The sequence below is a fragment of the Lobosporangium transversale genome (genome assembly GCF_002105155.1).
Source record: "Lobosporangium transversale strain NRRL 3116 chromosome Unknown BCR41scaffold_21, whole genome shotgun sequence".
Taxonomy (NCBI): Eukaryota; Fungi; Mortierellomycota; class Mortierellomycetes; order Mortierellales; family Mortierellaceae; genus Lobosporangium; species Lobosporangium transversale.
The window spans coordinates 546322-570665 of NW_019028999.1; the positions used below are offsets into that span (position 1 = coordinate 546322).

General features: G+C 41.7%; 7 protein-coding genes across 7 annotated transcripts; 2 read left to right on the forward strand and 5 right to left on the reverse strand.

Moving 5' to 3' along the window:
* Window positions 1-893: 893 nt before the first annotated feature.
* BCR41DRAFT_306640 (hypothetical protein) lies at window positions 894-2290 on the reverse strand (the record flags this gene model as incomplete). The annotated part of the gene is made up of 5 exons (XM_022020833.1): window positions 894-1198; window positions 1306-1411; window positions 1576-1698; window positions 1817-2023; window positions 2198-2290. 5 exons carry the CDS (start codon window positions 2288-2290, stop codon window positions 894-896), a joined length of 834 nt encoding a protein of 277 aa, XP_021880901.1.
* A 2226-nt stretch (window positions 2291-4516) lies between these two features.
* On the reverse strand, window positions 4517-6536 carry BCR41DRAFT_354848 (hypothetical protein). Its single transcript, XM_022024403.1, has 4 exons — window positions 6372-6536; window positions 6152-6247; window positions 5288-6028; window positions 4517-5189 (listed from the first exon to the last, which is right to left on the reverse strand). Exons 1-4 carry the CDS (start codon window positions 6487-6489, stop codon window positions 4966-4968), a joined length of 1179 nt encoding a protein of 392 aa, XP_021880902.1. The 5' UTR covers window positions 6490-6536; the 3' UTR covers window positions 4517-4965.
* Window positions 6537-6656: 120 nt separating this feature from the next.
* BCR41DRAFT_354850 (phospho-2-dehydro-3-deoxyheptonate aldolase, class II) lies at window positions 6657-9079 on the reverse strand. Its single transcript, XM_022024404.1, has 6 exons — window positions 8658-9079; window positions 8411-8509; window positions 8016-8242; window positions 7890-7942; window positions 7201-7786; window positions 6657-7097 (listed from the first exon to the last, which is right to left on the reverse strand). The coding sequence occupies exons 1-6, from the start codon at window positions 8844-8846 to the stop codon at window positions 6791-6793; spliced, it is 1461 nt and encodes a 486-aa protein (XP_021880903.1). The 5' UTR covers window positions 8847-9079; the 3' UTR covers window positions 6657-6790.
* A 439-nt stretch (window positions 9080-9518) lies between these two features.
* On the forward strand, window positions 9519-10876 carry BCR41DRAFT_354854 (ATP synthase delta mitochondrial). Its single transcript, XM_022024405.1, has 5 exons — window positions 9519-9571; window positions 9887-9951; window positions 10079-10229; window positions 10458-10546; window positions 10632-10876. The coding sequence occupies exons 1-5, from the start codon at window positions 9523-9525 to the stop codon at window positions 10758-10760; spliced, it is 483 nt and encodes a 160-aa protein (XP_021880904.1). The 5' UTR covers window positions 9519-9522; the 3' UTR covers window positions 10761-10876.
* Window positions 10877-10890: 14 nt separating this feature from the next.
* BCR41DRAFT_354855 (mitochondrial NAD-dependent isocitrate dehydrogenase subunit 1 precursor) lies at window positions 10891-12783 on the reverse strand. The gene is made up of 3 exons (XM_022024406.1): window positions 12475-12783; window positions 11541-12338; window positions 10891-11433 (listed from the first exon to the last, which is right to left on the reverse strand). The coding sequence occupies exons 1-3, from the start codon at window positions 12529-12531 to the stop codon at window positions 11206-11208; spliced, it is 1083 nt and encodes a 360-aa protein (XP_021880905.1). The 5' UTR covers window positions 12532-12783; the 3' UTR covers window positions 10891-11205.
* Window positions 12784-13138: 355 nt separating this feature from the next.
* BCR41DRAFT_354857 (ribosome 60S biogenesis N-terminal-domain-containing protein) lies at window positions 13139-20468 on the forward strand. The gene is made up of 9 exons (XM_022024407.1): window positions 13139-13225; window positions 13320-13802; window positions 13930-14473; window positions 14561-16850; window positions 16926-18089; window positions 18218-18922; window positions 19024-19440; window positions 19568-19814; window positions 19928-20468. The coding sequence occupies exons 1-9, from the start codon at window positions 13144-13146 to the stop codon at window positions 20410-20412; spliced, it is 6417 nt and encodes a 2138-aa protein (XP_021880906.1). The 5' UTR covers window positions 13139-13143; the 3' UTR covers window positions 20413-20468.
* Window positions 20469-20635: 167 nt separating this feature from the next.
* BCR41DRAFT_377948 (pre-mRNA splicing factor Syf-1) lies at window positions 20636-24199 on the reverse strand (the record flags this gene model as incomplete). Its single annotated transcript, XM_022027128.1, has 9 exons — window positions 20636-20756; window positions 20845-21089; window positions 21192-21581; window positions 21773-22060; window positions 22153-22231; window positions 22318-23141; window positions 23227-23421; window positions 23548-23832; window positions 23918-24199. 9 exons carry the CDS (start codon window positions 24197-24199, stop codon window positions 20636-20638), a joined length of 2709 nt encoding a protein of 902 aa, XP_021880907.1.
* Between the last annotated feature and the right edge of the window lie 145 nt (window positions 24200-24344).

Here is a 24344-nt window from a genome sequence, read left to right on the forward strand (position 1 = left end):
AAGCCTGCTGATGATCCTTTTCGCGAACTAGACTTTCCTGTACTTTCAGTCTCGCCAGTCATGTTGGTTCGGACTCCGCTTCCTGATCGACTAAGTTTCGTGGCTGGGAAATATCCTAAACTAGAGCGTCCTTCATCCTGGTCACCACTGTTGTAGTCACTATTGTAGCCACTATTGTAGCCGCTGTTGTAGCCGCTATTATAGCCATTGTTGTAGCCACCAACATCGCCACTCCCAAGCTCAGCATTATGCGGCAACCGTTCGGGTGCTCTGCTCTTATCAGACTCAGTCGCGAAAAGATTCGGACTTGCTCCAGCATTATCGCTCTGCCGAACCTTTGCCTGATCCTCTTGGATTAGATCAGGCGCAAATGGTGATCCAAGTCCTGAAGGCCAATATGACCTCGAACGACCACTTGGCAGTAGTCCATATCCTCGACCGCTGTCACCTCCAGTTGAGTTCAAGGTACTTCCAGCGTTGCTCATAAGATCCTGGATGGAACTCCAGGCCGTTTCGAGGGCCTGTAATTTCTCTTGTTCATAATGAATTTGCTGTCGAGCATAATCTTGAACTGCCATCTGCCATTCTTTCGCTTTATCTTTTTCATATCGCAGCAACTCACGTGTAACCACCTCTTGACTCTGCTTAAATTCATTACGAGCCTCATTCAAGGTCACATTAGCGCCCTCCAAACTCAATTTTGCTTTATCAACGAGATCAGCTGAGGGAGCAGCTGAAGTTTTCTGAATAGCCTGTTCAACTTGAGCTTGTCTTTTTGCAACTTTTTTTGACGCTGATACATATTCCGACAATCGATCTGTCCTTGCATTCATCACGTCCTAATAGGGAAACTAAATCTTCAGCGTTGGGAAAAAACTACATTATGCTATACTTTACATGAGAGGAAGCTTGGTAGTCAACAAAAAAAAGTCCAAGTAACATAGAACCTTTACCTTCAAGCCTTGCAACATGCTTTTATATTCTTGTACTAGGTCCATAAAATGGAAAGTCTCGGCCTTCACTTGGCGTCGTGTGCTCAAGCGGAGCTCATCTGTAAGCACGCCAAAAATCTGCATTTCTTCATCCAATACTTGATGCCGCTCTCGATTATCAATTCGCTGACCGTCTCCAAGGCGATGTTTACTACTAAGTACTTCCATGGTAGCATCACCGAGTTGTGAACATGTGTCGCCAAGCTCTGAAATGATTATTAAGGCAGAAAGAGGCCGAGTTAGAAATTCATTCATGACCAATTATAGTAGTTTTGGCGTGAAATGAATAAACAAATAGAAGGCTTCTATTTACTCTCTCTTTCTTTGGTGAGACGTAGCCCAGCATCTAAAAGACCCGTAAATGACTGCTCCATTGCAAGGATGTATACCTGTCTTCTCTGAAATTCGCCTTGGTCATTCTACATCGTAAATGAAATCAAATAGCGATTAAAGCGAAATCAAGTTAGTCCGCAGTATAAGTTACTTGTTCATTTCTTTTCTTTTCTTTTTTTTTTTTTTTTTTTTTTTTTTTTTTTTTTTTTAAAAAAAAAAAAAAAAAAAAAAAAAAAGCAAGCTCACCCACCTCTTCTACATTTTCCGCTGGTCTATATATTCTCAGTCCACGGTCATAGCTAGGTTTGATGATATTATCGAGCCGTAAAAATCCTAGCGTGGTTCTCCTTGAGTCTACAGAGTCTAAATGGGTCTTTTTTTTTTTTTTTTTTTTTTTAATAAAACATGCCGACCCCATATTAAAAATAAGTTGAACGATCAATAGATTGTAATATGCTAAGACTAAACAGTAATTGTTCGCGATACCATACCATTTCTGTTCCAACAAACCACAGCAAGGCTTCGCTTGTAGCAAATTCTGTCCGGTGGCAAACCCGCTGTAGAAATCTTTCGATCTGAACTCTCTTTTGCTCCACCTGATCCACATCTTCAGACAGCCTTTCGCTCAGTGGTTCGGGTAGAGGTGGAATTACGCAGTCGACAAAAGTACTCTGCAGTTTATGATGTAGCCAGCGGACCTGAGGAAATGTTCGAAAAATTGGATATGTCTGTTGGGTAGAACCATAAAATTAATATTATACGTAAAAATAGTAAAACAGGAATAGGTATCTCAAGGAAATTTGCATTTTTCTTAATGCACTTTTACATAAGGTCATGTATTCATAATACCATGGTACTGACATTGCCATTACCGAATCATGAGTTGCCGTGGTAACAAGAATCTTAAATGTTATAGTTCCACCACTGGAAGCGGCTTCGGGAACCGATACTTTTAATTGCTTCATGACTAGTGAACGCGCAAGATGCTAAATGGGAAGGTTAGTACTTTAATTGATGGTAAAATAATGAAAGAATAAAGTGTGGGGAGAACTGTTGGGTAATTGTTCCTTCACAAATGATCCGAATATCAGTGGAAAACACGTCACACGGCCAAGATTGTGCTGTACTCCATGCTTAAAGAGTGAGTGTGGACTTCATTCCTCGGCTCTGCCACTGGGGCTTGCATATAACATCCTTCCGTTACTCCAGAACAACTACGCCTCAAAAACAATGACCGGCTCCACATCTTAAACAATTTTCCTACTCTTTTTTATAGGTCTGCAATTATAATTTAGTCCATAGACATTGTATATATCACGGTATTTTTTTACCATCTATGTATTTTTCGTCAGATTCTCTGGAAAATAATTCTGATACTTATGATGCAGCCATGGATAGCCTTGAAGAAGCTATTATTGAAGGGAAAGGCAATCCCTACATCAGGAGTCTCGCAGAACATAACTAAAAGGGTAGATCACGAATTAAGCTACTCAAAATAGCAGAACTTTATTCTGCTCTCTATCTGACTCTACAGTAAAGGAACAGTAGCTATTTCTAAGCCATGGACTCTACCTTTCTAAATCAATCTAGCCAGCTGTGGATTGACCACGGGATTTAACTTCTTTCTCCTAGACTCGTCAATCTCCCCTACCATTGCTGTCTCGGGCGCTTTGCAGACACTACTAAGAAACCCCTTTGTAACCCTGTTACTGCCGCGACGGATTCAGACCCTTTGAGTTGCTTTTAAGGCGACATATGAAGACATATCTTACTAGTGTTACCCTTCGGATATCTTCCCTTTATATACTTTCTCCTTGTCTCCGATGGACCTTCTTGTTAGCGCGTTTTCTTTTCGGTACGCGCTTTGGTGGGGATGATGGCGATGATACGATGATACGACGATGCAGCGGTGGCATCGTGTAGCATTAAGCTACCTTGTGACTGCAAACTAGTCTAAATTTGCTTTTACTCCTGTGGCCTATAGCGAACGGTTCCACTCTCTCTGTTTAAATATTAAAGATGATTGTTCGGTTGTCATTGTGTATGTAACCGTAGTTGTGATCGCTCACCAAAGGAATATAGGCTTGCTGGTTCCCACGATTCTGGCGCTTACGCTGCGACGATAGGCTTTCGTATGATAAATAGCTCAAAGATGGAGTTTGGGATGGGTGTCTCTTCCGTAGGTTCCTCATCACGCGCATAGCCCTACTGCTACATATTACCGAAGCTTAAGAGAGCACCTTAAGGCCACGTCCATTTTTATTCATGGGTCAGGACATTATATGGTGGGGCCTTAATAAGAGTCTTTCGCCTGGCAACAATAATAAAAATAATCTATAATCTCCTTGTCATCCATAGTTACAAAACATTACAGGGTTGTATATATTTATGGCATCATTTTTTTTGTTTTGTGTCGTGTTTGTAGTCAGTCAAATATTTTTGTGAAAGCAAATCTCTTAATTTCAATGATGTGGTTCATTACCGGCGAATATGTCTTCTGTCGATCAGTTGTTTGAGGAACTAAAAAGGAATTGAGGGCTCAGTTCACACATTCATCTTTTCATTCGACAAAGGGAAACACACCAGAAAAAGACAAGTCGCATGATAGTTTAGCATACATGGAAGATAGGGCCCCGTATGGACTCTCCGAAACCAATCTGTGATCACAAGTGCTTCCTGGACGCATAGACTCTAACAATATATTCAGATGAATTTATCGGTCATGCTGTGTTACCAAGGACTTGATTTTTTCTCATCACCACGTTACATCCCCTCAACACATTCTCACACAAGAGAATTAATTTAAACCACACTCCAATAATTTCAACAGACCCAGCACCCAGCAAAGCGAAACCTACTCCCACAATTTTTAAGCAGCAATTACCAATCCGGATACATACATCAAGAGAAGGCAACAAGATATAGGAGCAACAGAACTCACAAACCAAGGGTGGCATAAGCATATACACCAATACTATTTCGCAGCCTCAATTACAGTGGTGATGATAATCATTTTATTTGTGCAGCTTCAGTGTTTGCTGATCTATTCTCCTATTCTTTTCAACATCTAAGATTGCTTTCTCTGGCTGGATCGATCTTTCTTTGGAGGCGTTTATTTGACTATATGGATGGCGGTCAAGGAGTTTATACGCCCAAGAAATCATCCATCCTGTGAAGACTTTGTTGGACAAGTTGCTTGTATTGTGTCAAACATATTTTCATCGCAATGTAATGGCGGCGCATAATGTATATAATACTATTCGTGGTCACTCAGACAAGAACGGCTGCATCACTTTCAGCCTGTGGATGCGGAGGAACAGTCTCCTTGGATACATCAAAGAGCAATATCAGCGACAGACACAAGCACAAGACCAGACATAGACACAAGTATTAGGACAGGCACAGGGTCGAGTCTTAATCAGAATACAGCGTCGACCCGTGGCCAGAGCAACAAGAAGCCAGTAGTATAGGGAGGGCGCAAGAAAATTTAATAGTTAGAATAGTTAGACTAGAGTTTACATAGATATATATGTATTCCCAAGCACCAGATTGCTCCTTCGGTGATGATTGGGCCAAGATTGTGCTGTTTTCGATGCTTCTAAAATCAAGGGTCATCTACGTTGTTATCCTATAAAAAACTTTAAAGGCCAGAAGGATCCTTGATATCTGCGCTAAAATCTTTGAATGATCGAGAGTCACTTGACGAAGATGAGGAGCGACGGAAAGGAGGTGGCTTCGAATCACTCTGAACATCATCGTCACTATCCAGATCCTGATAAGGTGGTGGGGCTATAAATGTCGAGTCGTCATGCTGTCTTGTATCTTGGAGATGCTCTGGTCGAGGCGAGGTAACCTTAACATCCACTAAACGAAGATGATTAAGACGGAAAAACAAATCTCAGTTGCCTTATACATAGTATATTATTAAAAGCATCATTGACTGGTGGTGTCCATCAACTTACTTTCTATCCGGAGCTCCTTAGCATCCCTTTCCGCTATTGTATTCGTCCGTACCATCATGATCAACTTTAGGCAATGTCTCTTGATTAGGGGATCACTTTCGATCGAAGCTGCAAGTTGCCTTGCACCGGGTAGCTTTACTGTGATAGTCTTTGTGAATCCTTGGCTTGTCTGTGGCCATTCTGTAGTTGGGATTGAAAGACTGAATATGTCCTTTTTTTCCTTTCTCTTTTTTGTGAACAGCTTATGCCTCTCCATCAAAGTCGTATATTGTTTCAGCTTTACACAAGCGCTCATCACTATCAGCTTCTGATCTTTGAAAATGCTATTGTCTCGGAAAGGCTCAAACTGAATTGTCAAGGGAACATATTGCTCTTGGTATAAAACATTGGATGGTAGAGTACAGCTAAATGGCATCACATCATTAAAGACCTCCCTATAGAGTCTAGGTTGGGGTTGCTCATCAGCTCTAATTGAACTACTATAGACCCAGGCCAGCTGTTTTACCGCCATGTCCCGCCGAGGAAAGTCGCGTTTAATGTGTGCTTTGAAGCGATAATGGAACCAACCCCGTTGACCATGAATGGAAGGCGGTAATCCTGGGTCGAGTTGTACTTCAAAGTCATAGCGTGTTACGCCAGGGGCAATAGTCTTTGGATTGGTTCGGTTCAATGGAGCGTTCCAAGTCTTTTCTTGGAAGCGTGAAATCTGATGGAAGCTCGCGGATGATTGACCATAGTGCTCTTTATGTGACAATGAGATATGTTATGTCCAGAATGAGTATCAGTTTTTGTATTACGCATGATACACGAGCGAGAATATAACACAAAGTCAAGGTCCATACTGCTTTTTAACCATGCACACACCTGTCCATTTTGACTCTGCTCTTGCTTCGAATGATATGGTGATGTCGCTTCCATTAGTTGGCTTGACAGAACGAAACTCAACATGACCAGTGATAACTACGAATATGATGTTATAATTATTTTTGTAATATAAGCAAATTTGATGATAGACGGCAATATCACAAATTAGACATTAAGAAAGGAGCCGATGGAAATTCAGAGTATAAGATTTTCACCTTACCTGCAGGCTGTTCTGGTGTGGAATAATAAAGAGGTTGGTTCTCAGGCCCCATTTCCGGTGAGTGGAAATGAAACGAGATGGACTTATCGTTGTCCTTGTCGAAATCTAAGATAGCCATAATGTGGTAGAATATCAAGCTTGTTTCGTGTGAAGTGAAGAGGATCGCAAAAAAAAAAGAAAGCAAAATAGCTTATTTATATTTGTTGGTGTGACAACTTAAATGTAATTACCGCCGCTTCGAAAAGTCGACGGCGAAATAACATTGCCATATGACATGTATATGTGCACTTAATTGAGTTTGACGCATTTATTCATTTTTTTAACTTTAACGTCACTATCTTTGCAAATAAAGTTCATGTAAAACGCAGTCCAAAGTCGAAAGCCATCCAATGTTAAGATACTGTTAAGATCAGCGCACTTTATAAAGACATCATACCACTAAAGCCGCGCTGGTTTTCTTGATATCTTGCGATCAAAAATGCCATATCCAGTGCTTGTTCGTAGTTGAGACGAGGATCGCATTGTGTCTCATAACGCCCCAGCAACTCAGCGTCCGACAATTCCATGGAACCGCCCACACACTCTGTAACGCGGTCTCCTGTAAGCTCAAAGTGAACGCCTCCAAGATGAGATCCTAGCTGTTTATGAATACGGATTGCCACTGATAGCTCTCTAGTGATATCAACTAAGTGCCTTGTTTTGACGCCGGATACTGATTGCTTTGTGCTAAGTTTCGTGTATTGGATTCAGGAAGGAGCTGTCAGCACCAAAAAATCAAGCACCAAAAAATCAAAATACTTAAGGTAATGCTTTGAATTATAAGACTTACTTTCCGTGCATAGGGTCACAAGCCCAAACAACAATATGCCCTGAGTCTTGTACGGCTCTGATATGTCCAGGCAGATGTTTGTCAATGTGTTCAGCACCGTAGCGTGTGATAAGTGTCACTTTACCGGGCTGCTTGTCCGCATCCAAGATGTTCAAAAGGTCTATAAGTTCGTCTGGTGTCATACTGGGACCACACTTGACACCAATAGGGTTCTCAATTCCTCGGAAATATTCAATATGAGCACCATCTAGTTGTCTCGTGCGGTCGCCAATCCAAATAAAATGAGTTCCGACATTGTAGTATTTCATTTGAGTTGGATTCTCAGGATCAGCCAAGAGGCGAGTCAAAGCTTGCTCGTACTCCAACAAAAGGCCCTCATGTGAGGCGAATATGTCAACAGTATTGAGGGTACTGGGGGAAATTCCAGTCGGAGAGCGTCCATTATTGGGATCAGCGCCAATGGTCTTCATGAAATCCAAAGCATCGGTCAACCTATCGACTATACCCTGATATTCCTGTCGAAGAGCGGGTGATTTGACGTGGTGCAGGTTCCAATTAGATGGATGATGGAGATCGGCGAAACCCTCTAATGATGACGAGTACCAATAAAATAACTCCATTAAAATCCTATAGCTCTAGCACATGATCTCTAGAGTCAATCTTATTATCAGTACAGTGTTACTTCTTACCTGAGAGGATGGATCTCACGTAATTCAAAGTTGCAGCCGAATGGAAGTAAGCCCTATACAAGAGAGCCAGCGTCAGAGTCAGGAAATATACGAGGTAAGATACAGTTCCGTAGCTTTATTGCTTACCCAAGAAGACGTTCGGGATCAGGAGTACGGTCAGAAGGGTCATATCCATTAACATTATCGCCACGATAGCTTAAAATGGTCTTTCCTTCATGCACTTCTGTAGGTTTTGAGCGAGGCTTTGCATACTGGCCAGCCATACGTGCAATACGAACGACAGGCATACGTGCGCCCCAGACCAATACCAAGGACATTTGGAGCAGTACTTTCAGCTTTGCTTCTATAGGGCTCTATTTATGACACATGTCAAATCATGATAAACAATGATGAGGCGCAGCCTTGTCAGTTAAAAGGCGATTGATTGATAAAATAATGCATATTTTAAATTTTGTGACCAAAACGAGTCATTAAACTTAAAGCATCGAAGCACGCAATATGATGATTGGGTATAAACTAACCTGAGCGCAGTAATCAAAGAGCTCAGCACAGTCCCCTCCCTGAAGCAAGAAAGCCTTTCCCATGGCTACATCGGCTAATTGCCGGCGTAAGCGAAGGATCTGGATCAAAATAGTAATAAATCACATGAAAGTTAAAAAGCTGACTTTTTTATTGCCTTTACTAGGCTGGTCAATTCCTTCTGAATGGGGAAAGAGACACCTTTAGAGAAAAAATAAAAGTGAGGAAAAAAAAAGAGTATGTGAATACCTCACTGGGGACAACCATAGGAGGAAGTCGCCCGATCTTCTCCAAAACTCGGCGCAAATGTTCCTGATCCGGGTAGTCAACATCTTGTTTGACAGGTTTTGATTGCCACGATGTAGGTGTCCAGCCCTTGGCAGCGACAATACTAGTGGCCTGAGGAGGAGTTGCAGAGCGAGATGAGAATGAAGACATTGATTGTTTGAATGTGTGAATGGAGACGAATGAAAGACTTGGAGAAAGAGAAAGAGAGAAAGGAAGAGAGAGCCTTAATACGAAAAACAAAGGGTTAAAAAACGGTCCACAAACTCTAAAAGGGAAATTTAACAACCAGAATTATTGGGCTGTGGAATCCAAGGTTTAGGCAGAATTATTGGGCTGAGGACCTACATCCCGACAGAATAAATGCAGTATAAATGAAGAAAGAGAGAGAGGGCTAAGATGGATCCCAACAGAATATATGCAGTAAATATGAAGAGAGAGAGGGCTGAGTCAGAACCCGTGTATTCATGCCACCGGATCAAAAATACAGCGCCCATTTCATTTTGGTCACAGCCCCATATATTTTTAATCCAAAAACGATAATTGAATTGGTTTGGTGGTATCTCACTACGTGATGTTTGCAACAAGCGAGTCAATTGGCTGTCAATACAATTGGGAGAGTATTCAAAAAATATAAGAGTTCGCGACCAACTTATAAATGTCTGTGCGTTTGTTGAATAATAAATAATGTGGCTTAACATTGATTTTCCACACCGGGCATCTACGGACTGCATTTAGAGAAAGTATGAGAAAGAGGATCATAATTAGTTCAATAATCCCATCACATTACATTCGCCTCTTCTCCACTCTTCAAATCAATTCCTACATCATGAACTTCCTTGCCCGCACTGCTCGTGCTGTCCGCCCTGTGCGTATGGGTATGCTTTAGCTTGATAATCCCTTTTCTATTTCTTCTTCCTGCCTGTGATCACTCCTCAATCACTCCTCCTCACTGTTATTCTTCAAAAAAAGAAAAAAGCTTTTCGACAAACGCCACACATTCAAACATTGTATTCTTGACATTATGACGCCAAGCGATTTCTTAGACCATTCTATTCTTCAAATCTACATTAGCTTCATTTTTTGCATTATTTCTTTTTTTACGTGCACTAATCACTAACAAGTTCTCGCGTGGACAATATTCTTTCATTTAAATCTAACATACTGCATTCATGCTTGTATTTTTTTTGCAGTTCGTTCCTATGCCACTGAGGCTGCCGCTACTGGCCTCCGTTTGACCTTTGCTGTCCCTCACCAGGTAATTAAATCGGGATGAATTCTAGACATTTAGAATATTCATTTATTCATCTGGTTTAGATCAATCTGGAGAATGTTCCTTTCATTCAACTAAATTAACCAGAAACACTGCGAAATGTACATCACAGACCATTTACAAGGATGTCTCGGTTACTCAAGTCAACATTGCTGCTGTCTCCGGCGACATGGGTATCCTTGCTAGCCACGTGCCATCCATTGAGCAGCTTCGCCCAGGTCTTGTTGAAGTTCTCGAGGCTACTGGCTCTAAGAAATTCTTTGGTAATTCAATTTTACTACACCTAGATAGCATTCGGATAAACAGACAATCTTGATTCCGCCGGGTAGTCACAGAGCCTATATGACCATACTTAAACAATTGGATGCTGCTTCATGGAACCCACTCGACCAGACAATCTATAACGTCAGAAAGGATCTAAGGATGCAAACATATTTGGAGTTCTGCGCTGATTTTTTTTTTCTGCTATTGTAATGTTTTCATTCCATTAGTCTCTGGGGGCTTTGCTACCATGAACCCTGACTCCAGCCTTAACATCAACGCCATTGAGGCTTTTCCCGTTGAGGACTTCAGTTCCGAGGTACGTTACATATGATTTCGATAAACCTTTTATTTTCATTGCCTGCTCGTTGTACCAACCCCCCCTTCCCAATGTTGCGTGATAGGCCGTCCGCCATAATCTTGCCGAGGCCCAGCGCCTTTCCAACTCTGGAGCCACTGAAGAAGAGAGGATTGCTGCCAAGATTGAGGTCGAAGTCCTTGAATCTCTCCAGGCTACTCTCAATGCCAAGTAAACTGGGGGACACCTGTTGGATAAAGAAATGAAAGTGATAGGATTAGGAATACAGATAGAGCGCTTCTAAAAACTATTTAAAGCAAAATCAAATATTTTGGAGTTTGTTCGCCAGGGGAAAGAATCACGATTTAATGTCAGCAAACCAGACCTTTATTTGCAATTACACTATGGTTTAGAGAGTGAGACGGTATCTCTTATCCTACTGTCAGGTCGAGTATTTTTTCTTTTAGTCAAATTCAACAAGCAACATTGCCCAGTGGAAGTTGTAGATGTAAACTTCGCAGCGGAATTACCAAAGTTTGGCTCAGTGATCAGCTTAGCGAAGATTCTTGGATGAAGAGAGCATGTATGGTTCAAATGAGGGCTTTATTATGACATGAGAGGAGAGCGTGAAAACAATTCTGGATAAGTTTTAGGAGTGTAATAAATGAATAGCAAATGTTTTACAAGTTAGAGATGATAGCGAAGGTAAAATCGGTGGTAGTGTTGGAACCACCCATATCAGGAGTCTTGACAGCGCCGCTCAAAATAGTCTTGGAAACGGCGTTAGCAATCTTGTTAGCATAATCATCGAGACCGAGGTGACGAAGCATCATGACCGATGAGAGAACCATGGCTGAGGGGTTAGCAGTATTGCGTCCCTGGATGTCCTTTCCGACGTGACGGCAGCCCTAGACATCACAAAAGAGTGTTGTTAAGCAATGTTAGATGAGGAGAAAAAAAAAAAAAAAAAAAAAAAAGGATATTGATTATTCAGCAACGCCTGTATAAAACTTACAGGCTCAAACATGGCATACTCGCGGCCGATGTTGCAGCCGGGAACAATACCCGGACCGCCAACAAGACCGGCACCAACATTAGAGACGATATTTCCATACAGGTTAGGCATAACCATGACATCAAATTGTTGAGGTTTAGAGACCAACTGCATAGAAGCATTGTCGACAATCATATCCTCAAACTTGATTCCGGAGCTGGCATACTCCTTGGAGACTTCACGACAGGTCTTGAGGAAGAGACCATCAGCCAACTTCATGATATTGGCCTTGTGAATGCAGGTAACCTTCTTGCGGCCATTGCGGAGGGCAAAATCGAAGGCAAAGCGAGCAATGCGCTCTGATTTCGTGCGAGTGATAACCTTGAGGGACTCGACAACTCCAGGGTACGACTGGTGTTCGAGACCAGAGTATTCGCCCTCAGTATTCTCACGAATGATGGCGAAGTCAACTCCTTCGTGGCGGGTGGGATAGCCAGGAATGTTCTTGCAGAGAACCAGAGAAGCATACATATCCAGATCTTTGCGGATCGTGACGTTGAAGGAGGAGTGGCCCAAGGAGGAGACAGGCGTATAGAGGATTCCCTTAAGACCGACCTTATTGCGTCTAAGGGATTCGACCGACTGCTTAAAAGTGGTATCATCAGCAGAAGTATACCCAGAGACATCAAATTGCTCCCAGTCAACAGGCACATTGGCAGCCTTGAAGATGGTCTTGACAGCCGAGGCAGTTTCCTGACCGATACCATCACCAGGGATCAGAGTGACAGTGTAGCGGCCTCCAAGCTTCGAGTTTGGAATCTGATGTATTCGTGAAAAATCAGCACTAGTCAGCCTTCCAATATCTCAAAATTCCGTTATGTAGCTGCGACAGTATTTACAAGGTCTGAAATTAGATCTGATCTAAGATCCCATATGCAACGTATTATACACTTACGTCCTGACCCTGAGGCACAATGGTGGAGGCAGAAGTGCTCATGGCACGAGGGCCCATCTATTGTGACAAATGTTGTGATCTCAATGTTAGTCGACACTGAATGTTGTTCTTTTTTTTGAAACATCAAGAAGAGATGGAAAAGCGTAATGTTTGTGATCAAGATGAATCGTGTAGAATGAGGCTCACCTTGCTTAGGGTGGCGGCCAAAGGCTTGGAAAGAGTAAGGGTGCGCAACATGGTGACAAAGTCGCAGGAAAGGACAGGAGTGGAAGAGAAGAATAAAAAAGTGGGGAGAGAAAAGGATAGGAGGACGAAAGAGAGGCAAGAAAGAGATGTAATTTTTTTTGTTTATTTGTTTACATATACTCTTTGTTACATTCAGTGTATTAAACTCAGCCAAAATGTGGTCGACTCAATTGAACGGCAAAATAGATTTTTAGGAGATACCATATCTTCATATCTTTCCATGACGTTAGGAGTAATGGCTCTCAAAAAAATATATTATCAACTTGCATCTGTAAAAGCTTTTCAGAAAACGGCAACCCCGTTTTGGATATACACCATCGCAGATTAAAATTGAGTCACGTGAACATATTGTAGTAGCAGTCACTGAACAACAAAAAAAAAAAAAAACGGGCTAACTTCTCATTCTCATTCAATAGTACAGGAATGGAGGCCAAGATACAGTACAAAGACAAGAATGAACTTTTCAAAGCTCTTGCTGACTTGAAGGAGGAGCTGATATATATAGGCATGTCGACATAATTGTTCAATATTCAGCTATCCAAGTATTTGAGGTATGCAACTTAATAAATTTTAAGTATTTGACAACGGATAATATTTAGGGTTGAAGCGTCTTCGACAGCAGCTGAACGTTCGGCCCAACTCAAGTGACCCTATTGAAAGTTTACAGGCCACAAAATCGCTTGCTGTTGTGTATGCATATGTTGAGGAGTTTTCAGAGTGTACTCAGCTTTTCAAGATCTGGGAATGGCAACAGCAACACGATGTGCGCAAGATTGAGGCTTCAATTGTTGAAGTTTTCTCTAAACTTATCCATCAGTGTAACACAGCCCTCTATCGTACATACGCTATTAAGATAACAAGATCGATCCTACAAAATCAGAGCCGTATGACTGCAATCTACAAAAATCTCTCATCGGGACGCCAAAACACTGTCCAAGCTACCCTACGACTATTGACAGCCATGAACCATGTACATCATTCGACAACAAAAGAGCTTAAAGATGGCTTTAACTTTGGCCTGAAAGCGCTGTCAAAGTTCAAGAATCAGCGCCGTAAGGAAAGTGACGAAGCAAGTAAAACAGGTACGTTGGAGGCATTGGGAAAGTCTGAAGCACTGTAGAAAAAATCCGTTTATCACATCTATTTCGTACTCAAATGTCAAGATGAGACTTAGCCGCTGATATTTTAAAACAATATCGTTCTGGTTAGACACAAGGACATTATATATTCAATTCCTTTTAGCTTTCTTTGTCCGAGGGGATGTTACGGTAAAGAAGGAAATTCTGGAAATGCCAGATTTGTTTCAAACAGCACTGAAGGACCTTCCGAATGATTCTTTCCAACTGGTCAAGCAGGTTCTCACTGTTCTTACAAATAGTATCGTCATGGACAATGATATATCAAGGACGGTGAAAATCAGTTTTTTCAATACATCTTTTCTTGTGAATCTATTGAAACTATACAATAGAACGGAAGTAGCCCCTGGCTCTGATCAAACCGTAGCGCAAGTAATTCACGAGTTTATGATGGCGCTCTGCACGACGCCTGGCGTCGGTATCTGCTTCCGAGACACAGCTTGGTACCCGCCTAATACTCTGAAGACAAGCACCATTGAGAAATCTGGTGAAGGAGCAAAGCATGTTTTCAACAAAACTCTCTCACAACTTCTCACGCACCTTCGACCTACAGAGCATATCCTCCAGCAGAGACTTACCGTGTCTATTTTGACAGCATGCCCAGAGCTGGTCCGATTGTATGTTGAGTGATTTATTTTATTTCCTCTCCTTTTGTTTTTAAAGACTGAAATCGGTATTTAACAGTTTGCATTGGTTATATATAGGTTCTGGCAAAAGTCAAATCTACAGTTGGAACCACGATTGTCTGCAAGGTGGTTAGCCAACATGACATTGCTTCATAAAATCACGGAGATCCCGGTGCCAAACTTGTACTTGCAACACACAGCACTCTTTGCTTCTCATCCTCCTCCTCTCTCGATCATTATCGAAAATATTCTTCCGACAACTGCCAACAGGACTATACTCAGCAAAGGTTTGCAGCATACCAGCATGTTGGTTCGGTATTTCACCATGGTTCAACTTGCAGCTACTTTTCAGAAGATGGAGCAAGTGATCGCTGTTATGGAGTCTGCAGTAAAGGCACTCTCGAGCGATGCTGGAGAGACACTGACATCGAACGGGCTGATAGACAGGAATGATACATCCATGAATATTAAGCCCTCTGAAAAACCAGCACAGCAATGGGCCGGAGCGATCACGCTTCTTGTTGCTGAGCTTCGCCGACGCGTTCCAGATATCCAAATCATCATCTCTCTCCATAATGGAATTCAATCAATATCACTCTCTGACGCAGATGAGGAAGAGAAAACCCGACATAATCTTTTCAATAATGGGATCCTGCGCCTCATCAAATATTATCAGCAGTTCCTTCCTCAAGCAGTCAACGAATCCAAGTTTGATATTGGAAAAGTCATTCCTTCAGACTTTTCTACAATGAAAGCAGGGACATTAATTCATTTGATAGAGCTTTTATTAACGCTATATGACTTCCGTTGGTCCAACAAGGCACAGGATGGATCTTCATCTCATCTTCTCAAATTAATTAATCTCTTTCTCACGACGGCTCACTCCCAAATCAAATCGTTGACAAGGCGTCTTATCTCTAAACTCCTTGGCGAATCAATATTATTCCAACACGACCCCTCGGAAGCCATGATATGGATTGATTCCATTCCTGCTTCCAACTACAGTGGACCTGAACTTGCTTCTGATCAGATATTATTCCTTCAGTTTTTTGATGACTGTGTCGCCCGCTGCCTGAGGACACCTTACAAGTATGTCGATCGATCTTTGGCGATCCTTAAGGCCCTACGAGAGGAATTAAGAACTGGTGATGTTGAAATCCAAGGAAACTTGGAAAAAATCGCATGGAGCCTTGCGGCGTCTCAACGTCAAGACTTCAACCAGTCGTTTAGTCCTTTAATAATGACTATTATAGAGCAGTTTCAACATGCTTATACTAAGGATACCTCCAAGGCTGTTGCTCGCTCGATTGCAGCATTTCTTCATAGACTAATACCTGAATTGGTTTTGTACCAAAACAGAACATCGGCTCTTGCTCTCGAAACCCTTAATAGGATTCAGGAGCCTTCGACACAAGAGCTAGAAACGATTCAAAAACTCAAATTAGAGAAAAGAAGTGCAATCAGGAGGCTTGGTGCGTTGGAATATCTCGCCATAACTTTGGAGGTCCTTCAAGAGAGGCCTCTTTTAAAGTCTACCGGCAAAAAAGGGTTCCTTAAGGGTGACAACGCCTCTCTGGATCAGCTATTGGACCCAAATGGCATTTCAAAATTTGTTTCAGAACTGCAGAATCAGAGCGCTGGAGTGGTGGCTATCAACTTCAAGCGTCTGATTAATTACGTTGGGGCTGATGAAAGGCTCATAGAATGCTTGATGGACTATATTCAAACAAGATTCCCCTTTGCAGGGTCAATCTATGATTTCCCAGATATTTCTTCAATCAAAAACTTGAATGATTCATACGAAGGGGAGCAGGATATCGTTTATACATTTTTAAGAAGGCTTCCATTTAGAATTCTCTTCAACAACGCATCGGCATCTATGATTTCGAATAGATTTGTAAAAAAGTTGTTAACACACAATCTCATGGAAGCGGAGGCTAGGCACTATAGCCTTATATGTGGTCTCATCATTCGTCGCCTTTCATCCTGGATTCAAGTGGGAGATGCTGATGAGAGTGCTATTCACACATGCTTCTCATTGCTAGACTGCCTGCTAGACATCAGTAAAGCCACTGAGGATGTATACGTGCAATTGAAAAGCTATCTGTGGAACCATTACATTCTTCGTGAGCTATATCTCTATCGCTTATCAGACAATCTGACTACATATGGGTGTATGGACGTACTGGATACACGAGTGGTTGATCTTCTTGTTACAAGTAACAAGACAGAAACGATCACTGCCAACAATAAAACTGGTGCTATAGAATATAACGCTTCCAGCTACTATGTCCACAAGACCGTTGAACTTGTCACGCATGAGCTCGAGAATACGAAGAAATTAGGCCCACATGCTCTGAACTCGAAGGTAGGTTAATTGGAGGATTCTTTTATTTACTCTCTTTATGCAAATTTTATTGATTGTTGTTTTTCTGTAACGTAGACTGTCAGATACTTCTCAAAACTCGCATTCATGTGCAGCACATCCGACTTGATGATCCTTCTCCAGTTACTTCTCACGCTGCATCATCAGACTGTGTTCTCTACCACTGCCACCTTCAACGCGCTGCTCTCGACCATTCTTGAGCACTTGACGCAACAAGCGGGATCGGCCTGTGTAATTCCAACACAATCAACAGCTGCGCTCTTGAGGCTTTGGAGAGAGCAACCTTCCGATGATTTAGATAGGATTGTTTTGGATGTGCTCTGCGGATGCCTTTGGCCAAACGCCATGGCAGCGACCCTTGGCTCTCAAGACTTATCGGTCTCTGGTGTATTCGACCGAGCGCTGAATTCTTTAGAGAGACCTACAATTCTGTCACTTGACATATCACTGGTTGATTTCATTCTGAACAATCCAAACTTGAAGCGATACACCATCTTGGCCATATTGATTACTACGTCGAGGGCTTTTCGTGAACAATTTGTTCAGTCTATCTTAAACCCGACCAGGCATCTCACACAATATTCGGGGGAAGACCCTGGCTTTTTCATGGTAGTGCATGCGTATATGAAGAGGGTTTCACACTGTGTGAATGGATGTTACAAGTGGTCTTCTTCTATAACTGAACAGGATCGTCATTCCATGGAGACATTAAGATCATTGTTGCTCCCTTTGCTCATCCAGCGTATCGCCAACTCTTCCTTCAACTCTCAGGATACTCTAGTGGCGGCGGAAACGGCTGCAGTACTTATTTCACTCACGACAAAATCGAACAAGCACGAAATTTCATCTGTGTGGACACTTATTGGGGAAATCCCCCGCGTCGGACTTGATAGTATACTCATTTTGAACTCTCTTCTCGATAGTACGAATGACCTTGAAGGCAATCAAGATCAGCTGGACAGACAGGATAAAATTGCCCGATGGTTTGAAGAAGTTGCTATTCAGCTGATCATGATACTGGATAAGAATGGGGATGTAGAATGGTTAGAACCAGTCTGCGATCGACTTTATGATGTTCTTGAGAAGCATGTCATGATACGCAAGATGACCATCGATCAAAAGATTTTGTTCGAGCTAGTTTCATTCGCTATTGAGAAGGCATTAGACAACGCAGAGCTTGTCCGATTCGTTGCATCCTTGGCTAAGCATTATTATGCAGAGGTATGCTACCTGAAAACATTATTATTTGATCAGAACTTGGTAAAAATGCATGACACTGTGGCCTTGTCAACTCACCTTTTTTTTTTTTTTTTTTCCTCCAAAAAAAAAAAAAAAAAAAAAAAAAAAAGACTGTCCAGAGTTCAGTCTTACCACAAATACTCCAGACCCTGTTCAAACATCGACAGTTTTCTTCGCTTGTTATGCCTACGGCCCCCACCACTAAGCATATTGTACCAGAGAATGAAAAGGACCGGCTTGCAATTATTGAGTTAATCTATACCCTAACCAGTCTCGAGCCCAAAGCTTGTTGCAAGGCTGGGTTCCTCGTTACACTACTCTCTGCTTATTCCGCATCGACCACTGTTGCAGATCAGCTTATTCTCACCATTCTTAGGATCACAGAGACTCAAATTTCTGGATCGATTTCAAATCGAGCGCCACTCTGGGGCTCAGCTGCTGAAAACACGAAAGCTTCTACTGCTCTTTTTGGACAAGGCATGATCAACGAGAGTTTAGATTTGATCGATCCTAGCGTAATGATGGTCTCAGTGATTCACTTCCCTTTCGATCGTGAATTAGAGTGCACTGCTCCTATGGTAACCAAGAGCGATTACTGCAAAGAAATCCTTAAACAAAGACAAGCACCCATCTATGATCCTTGCTTTATACTACCACTGTTTGGCACATACATGGCATTTGGGAACCTACTGGATTGTCGCCGTCTAATTGAGAGGAATGGGCTGGGCATGATCATTGTTGCCCTGTCCTCAATTGACAAGAACATGCGTCTTGCAGCATACTCTTTGTTGGACGATTTCTATACTATCCTTTCAGTAAGCTGTTTTCTCTTCAGTTCCAAAAAAAAAAAAAAAAAAAAAAACTAAACGATCTGTTAACACTTTCTTTCTTTCCTTCTTTTTTACTCTTCATGTAGAATACAACGATTAGAGAGAAAAATCAGCTTGTTCTACTACTGGATGCTCTCAAGAACTCGATTACCGTTCGCGAGGATGATAAGGTGCCTCGAATTCCTGCCGCGATTACATCGTTTGTTGCGCACGCTGTAGCTATAATTTTAAGGCCTGATCACTTTATGTACCCACACGTCAACAAGTTTTGTCTACAGCGTCCCACGATTGATTTGGAGGATATCCCTATGTTTTATAGCTTATTCAACTCTTCTTCAGAGCATCATCGGAAGGAGCGCGTTTGGATGCTCCGACTTTTGGCTGCATCAATCAAGACCCCTGAAGATTACAAATTGTTCAAACGCCGCTATGTTTTGGACTTGTTGGAAGCCTTTTTCAATTCACAGTTGGGCGAGCCTTTGTCTAAGAAGATTGTCATCGAGGTATGTATAGTTTATTCCACGCGCATTAATTTTAGTCTCGTGATTATTTCCGCTTGTTTCTAGACCGCATTATGTATTGTAATATTTGACTCTTACAAGTGCTCTTTTTCTTTTGACAATCATCTAGATCCTATTTTACGCCTCGTCACTTCCAAAGGTCTCACTTCAGCTGATCACTCAAAGTGCGTTTCTGAGCTGGATTCATACATTAGCTGCTACTAACGCTATGTCAAGTGAAAATGAGTTCTCGCTGGTCCCTGCGAGGCTATTACTCCGCGTCATTCAGTCTTGTCCTAAAGAAAGTATCCGTTGGATGAATGGTATCTGGAAAAACCAAGTTGCCGGCATTGTCACCACAATGCTACGTCTCTTATGTAAGAAATTTTGCTACAACTTTGGTTTACAGTATATCTGCATCGTCTTTGTTGCTGCTGTTGTTAACCATTATACGGTAAATCCCTCTGTATTATCCTTCATTGGCTAATAGGTCTTGCAAAAGTGACAAGCGTTAATCTGGCATGGGCATTGGCTTGCTTGGAGTCGATCCTCAATATTTTTGCATTTTTGGAATCCGACAGCGACATTGGTAATCTCCTGGAGATGACCAAGTGTAAATTCAGGAACAACGGCTGCTTCTTTAACTCATCGCATGCGACGTTGTATCTGCATTTCTTGATGGCCTGTGAGCAAGTCTTGACTGTGAGTGAGGAGCAACGCGCTGTTAAGGTCTCCTCAAGTCCAATGTTTGTGGAACATACCCCTATGCGCACTGATCCTTTGGAGATGCTTTACAGAATTGACCCAGCACCCATTCAGAGCCATGGTCGCGTCGTACAGCTAGGTTTCAGGTTATTTGCTGAGAATCCTGCTGTGACTAATGAGCAAGAAAACATTATTCTCGCAAGAGCTCTCTGCTATGGTATCGAAGAGGCAATCGAGAAGGCACGCCATTTGGAGCCAAAAGAAGCTTAATTGGTGCTCCATTCTTTGAACCCGCATTGCATTGGGATAGAGAGTGATATCACTTATCAATTGTTCTTATTTCACATTCGTTTTTTAAAAAAAAAAAAAAAAAAAAAAAAAAAATACCATTATTATATTTACACAACATAATAATAGGCAAAATCAGCATTAATTAATTTTGTTTGTCAGTGTTATGCAAAAAATCAGTTTACTCTATCTCACAACTCAGATTTCACAAATCCTCATCGTCATCAATTGCAATTTCATCTGGGTTAGCTGGTACTTCTGGTGCTGTAGATTCTGAAGACTTGACATCATCGCCATGTGTCGCCTGAACTGAATGTGCTTTTGACCTGGTAATAACAACAAACAAATAACTAGTTAGCGTCATTGCTCAGAAAAATCAAAGTAACTTTTCGACCATTAAAGCGTATAACGTACTTGACAAAATTCATTTCACCAGGACCTCCGGATGTCATGCGGTCTAGAGTCTGCATAGCGTCACCACTTGTGCCACCGACCTTGAGCCCCTCTTGAGTCTGAAGCATCTGTGCCGTGATATAACTAACATCGGTGTTGAATTTGACCTGCACACTGCGTTTGATACGCAACATCTCCTTGAATGTATCCTCGTTTCCGTGCTGTACCTCGAAATCATGCCATGCTTGCCAATAATCTGACGCAATCTATTATCCATTATTAAACACAACATGAATTTTCATATCGTTAAAATACCTGCTCATCGTCTCAACATTTTGTTTAGTAAAAAAAGGCATATAGCAACTTACCCTAGGATCTGAAAATTGGCTACCATGTGCAAAGATACCTCTGGCACGATCAATCTCGCCCAACTTGCGTTCCATCTCCGCAAAGCGCATACACATCATACGAGCATCCTTGTCTGGAAGAGTTTCAATAGCACGTTCGTAGATTTCACGCGTTGATGTGACACCAAACATTGTGGCTGCTTTGGCGATGTAGAAGTGGTACATATCCGCTCTATCTTCAGATGCGACAGCCTTAGTAGCACGGTCATAAATGCTCATTGCATGGCGCGCAAGCCCATGCGTCTCTTCCAGCTCGCCATACATAAGGTAGAGAGGCTTCGCATACTTGGCAGGCATCTTATCCAATGCCTGTTCGAATAGATCTCTGGCACGCTCAAGTTTAGTTCCGCCCTACAAGCAATAGTCATTCTCCAAATTAGCTTTCTTTTTCTTTTTCTTTTTTTTTCTTTTTTTTTTTTTTTTGTTGTTGTTGTTGTTGTTGTTGTTGTTGTTGTTGTTGTTGTTGTTGTTGTTGTGAGACAAAAATATTCAGTGTATCAAGCTAAGCCTTGATTTAAACGAAAAACACCTGGCCAACTTACATAACGATTAATAAATTTGAGTAAGTATGTGTTCCAAAGCTCAAATGCAATGGGGTATCCAAATAGGTCAATGCCACGCTCGTAAACCTTATAGCTGTCCTCGAAAAATTTGTTCTCCTCCAAGAAATTCGCATAATTAACAATGATTTGAGGGTTTGCAATCTTGAGTTCCAAAATCTTATCATACACAGCTTTTGTTGAATCAATAGTTCCAATTGATTCCTCCAGATCAACATAGAATGACCATAAGCGCAACGACTTGTAGACACGGATCTGCACAGGCAATGTCTGTGGAGGAAAATATCAAGCATTAGCAACAGCAGCAACAGCAACAGCAATAGCAACAATAATAATAATAAAACAATGTTGCGTGACATTACCTCGTCATGGAATGCAATATTCTTTTGTTTGGGCGGTATTGTGGCCCGTCCCATGACTTGAAGCGCAGCATCATAATTCCTAATCACCGAATTTCAACCAACCTCAAGTCAGATTTGACCTACTTGACAATTCGTACTAATGTCTTTTCTTAAAAAAAAACTTACTCCTTTCTGAGTTCCATTTCTGCATATTCGCACCAGACATCCGCCAGATCGTTAACGGTTTTATAGTTGACTTTAACAGCCTTTTCAAATATAGTCCTTGCAGATACAATATCATTGCCTTCTTCGTAAAACTTGGCAAAGTTGATCCATAGCGTGTTGAATTTTCCGTCTGCTTTTTTGGGATGAATAGTGGTCACAGCTTGTGTATATGTTTCCACGACTTTTTGTGAGTTATCGCCCCACAATTCGACGCGTTTTTGCCATTCATGAACGCTGTTGGGATTTTGACGCAGCAAGACCTCGTTGACTAAAAATGGGCGCCGTTCCATAAGACGCTCGAGTCTCATCAAACGCATGTCCAAGTCAATTTGGTCCACTTCCTCGCCTTCGGCCTCTGCTATTTCTGCTGCTTCCATTTTAGCGCTGATCACAGATTCTTCAAACTCTGCATAGGCGTCGAAAACCTGCGTAAAATCGCGGACAGTCATTACGGATGTAATAGCTTCCTCATATATATCTCTAGCCTTTTCAAAATGGTTAAGTAAGATCCAGTATTTGGCAAGATCGTTCCAGAGACGACCTGTTTGATCCGTAAATCTCCTGATACCACTGCGAATGATCTTCTCGATTGGGAGCGATTTTATATCCTTGGGATGGGTGCAGATAATATCACACAGCTGACGCCACAATTGATAATGAGACTTCCCATGCATAGACTGGAAGTTTTCGTCATTAATCATCTTACAGAGTCGAGAAGCTGCCTCGTCATAACGCTCCATTGAATTCAAAAGGTCAACGTAGTCTTCTCCGTGATTTGGCTCCAACTAAAATGAAAACAAGATATTGGGATTGAGTATCAACTGTTGAATTTAATCGCTTCAATTGTGGGAATGGATAGAAGCAACTCACCTTCAAATATCGCTTATAAACTTTTAGTGCCGTCTCCCCACCAATTTTTTTCGCCCAACTCAAATAAAGACCCCAGATCCGAATATGTTGAGTGATAGGAAGAGCTCTCAATGACCTGTCGAACGTCCTCCTCGTCTTCGTAATCCTAGGCGTCGCCATGAGGTGCTCTAGATAATCGATCCAGATCCTAGGCATCTGGGAGTGCAAAAAAAAAAAAAAAAAAAAAAAAAAAAGGAGGGGAATGTTAGCTTTTACTTAACAACTCAAGCGCTTAACTCAATAAGCTCTTTTTTTTTTTTTTTTTTTTTTTTTTTCCCGTGCCTTATGAAGTAAGACCAGAGCCCTTTCGTAACAATCATCAACGCTTTCCCATTCATCCTGAGCCTTGACAAAAGGAAGGCCACGTTTGATGAGATGCTGCTTTCTTTGGTCAAGGTATGCCTTCCATAGTTTGTATGATCCTGGTAGCTCCTTAACTGCTCTCTCATAAACGATAAATCTCTGTGCAATCGGTGAGCTTTCATGGTGATCCAGGTATCGCATCCAATGCCTCAATGAGTAGGGGTTCCTTAGCAAATCCTCCTCAAAAGCAATGTCCTTATCTGTCTATATAGTATATATTAGTATAATAAAAAATTAGAAAAGTTATGACCACTTTCAGAACTTAAAAAGAGTAGCAGGATGCGATTACAAGCAAAATCATTCGTACAATATTGATGGAGTCTTCAAGGACAACATCTATAGATGCAGGTGTCACTGCAGCTTTGCCGCCCTTGTTGATGGTTGTTTTACGTTCAGGCATAGTGGGCGCCATAGGATTGGAATAATGAAATGGTGGATTGCTCCCAGCGTCTCTTCCTGCTCCTTGTGTTTTGAGAGAAAGAAGTTGAATACGCGTGAAGCCTTCGTCGAAAAAGAGATCAGTGATCCAAGCCACTTGCAAGTAAACTAAGGATAGCAACTTCGACTTCATATTTTGAAGTAGAGACCCAAAGACCTTCAATGTAAGAAAAAGAGATACTAAACTGAGCAACTACCGCATTGTTTAAATCTTGCCTGGTGACTTGATTTTATTTTAGGAGGATCTCGCTGATGATCTCCTCTCCTCCATTACAATT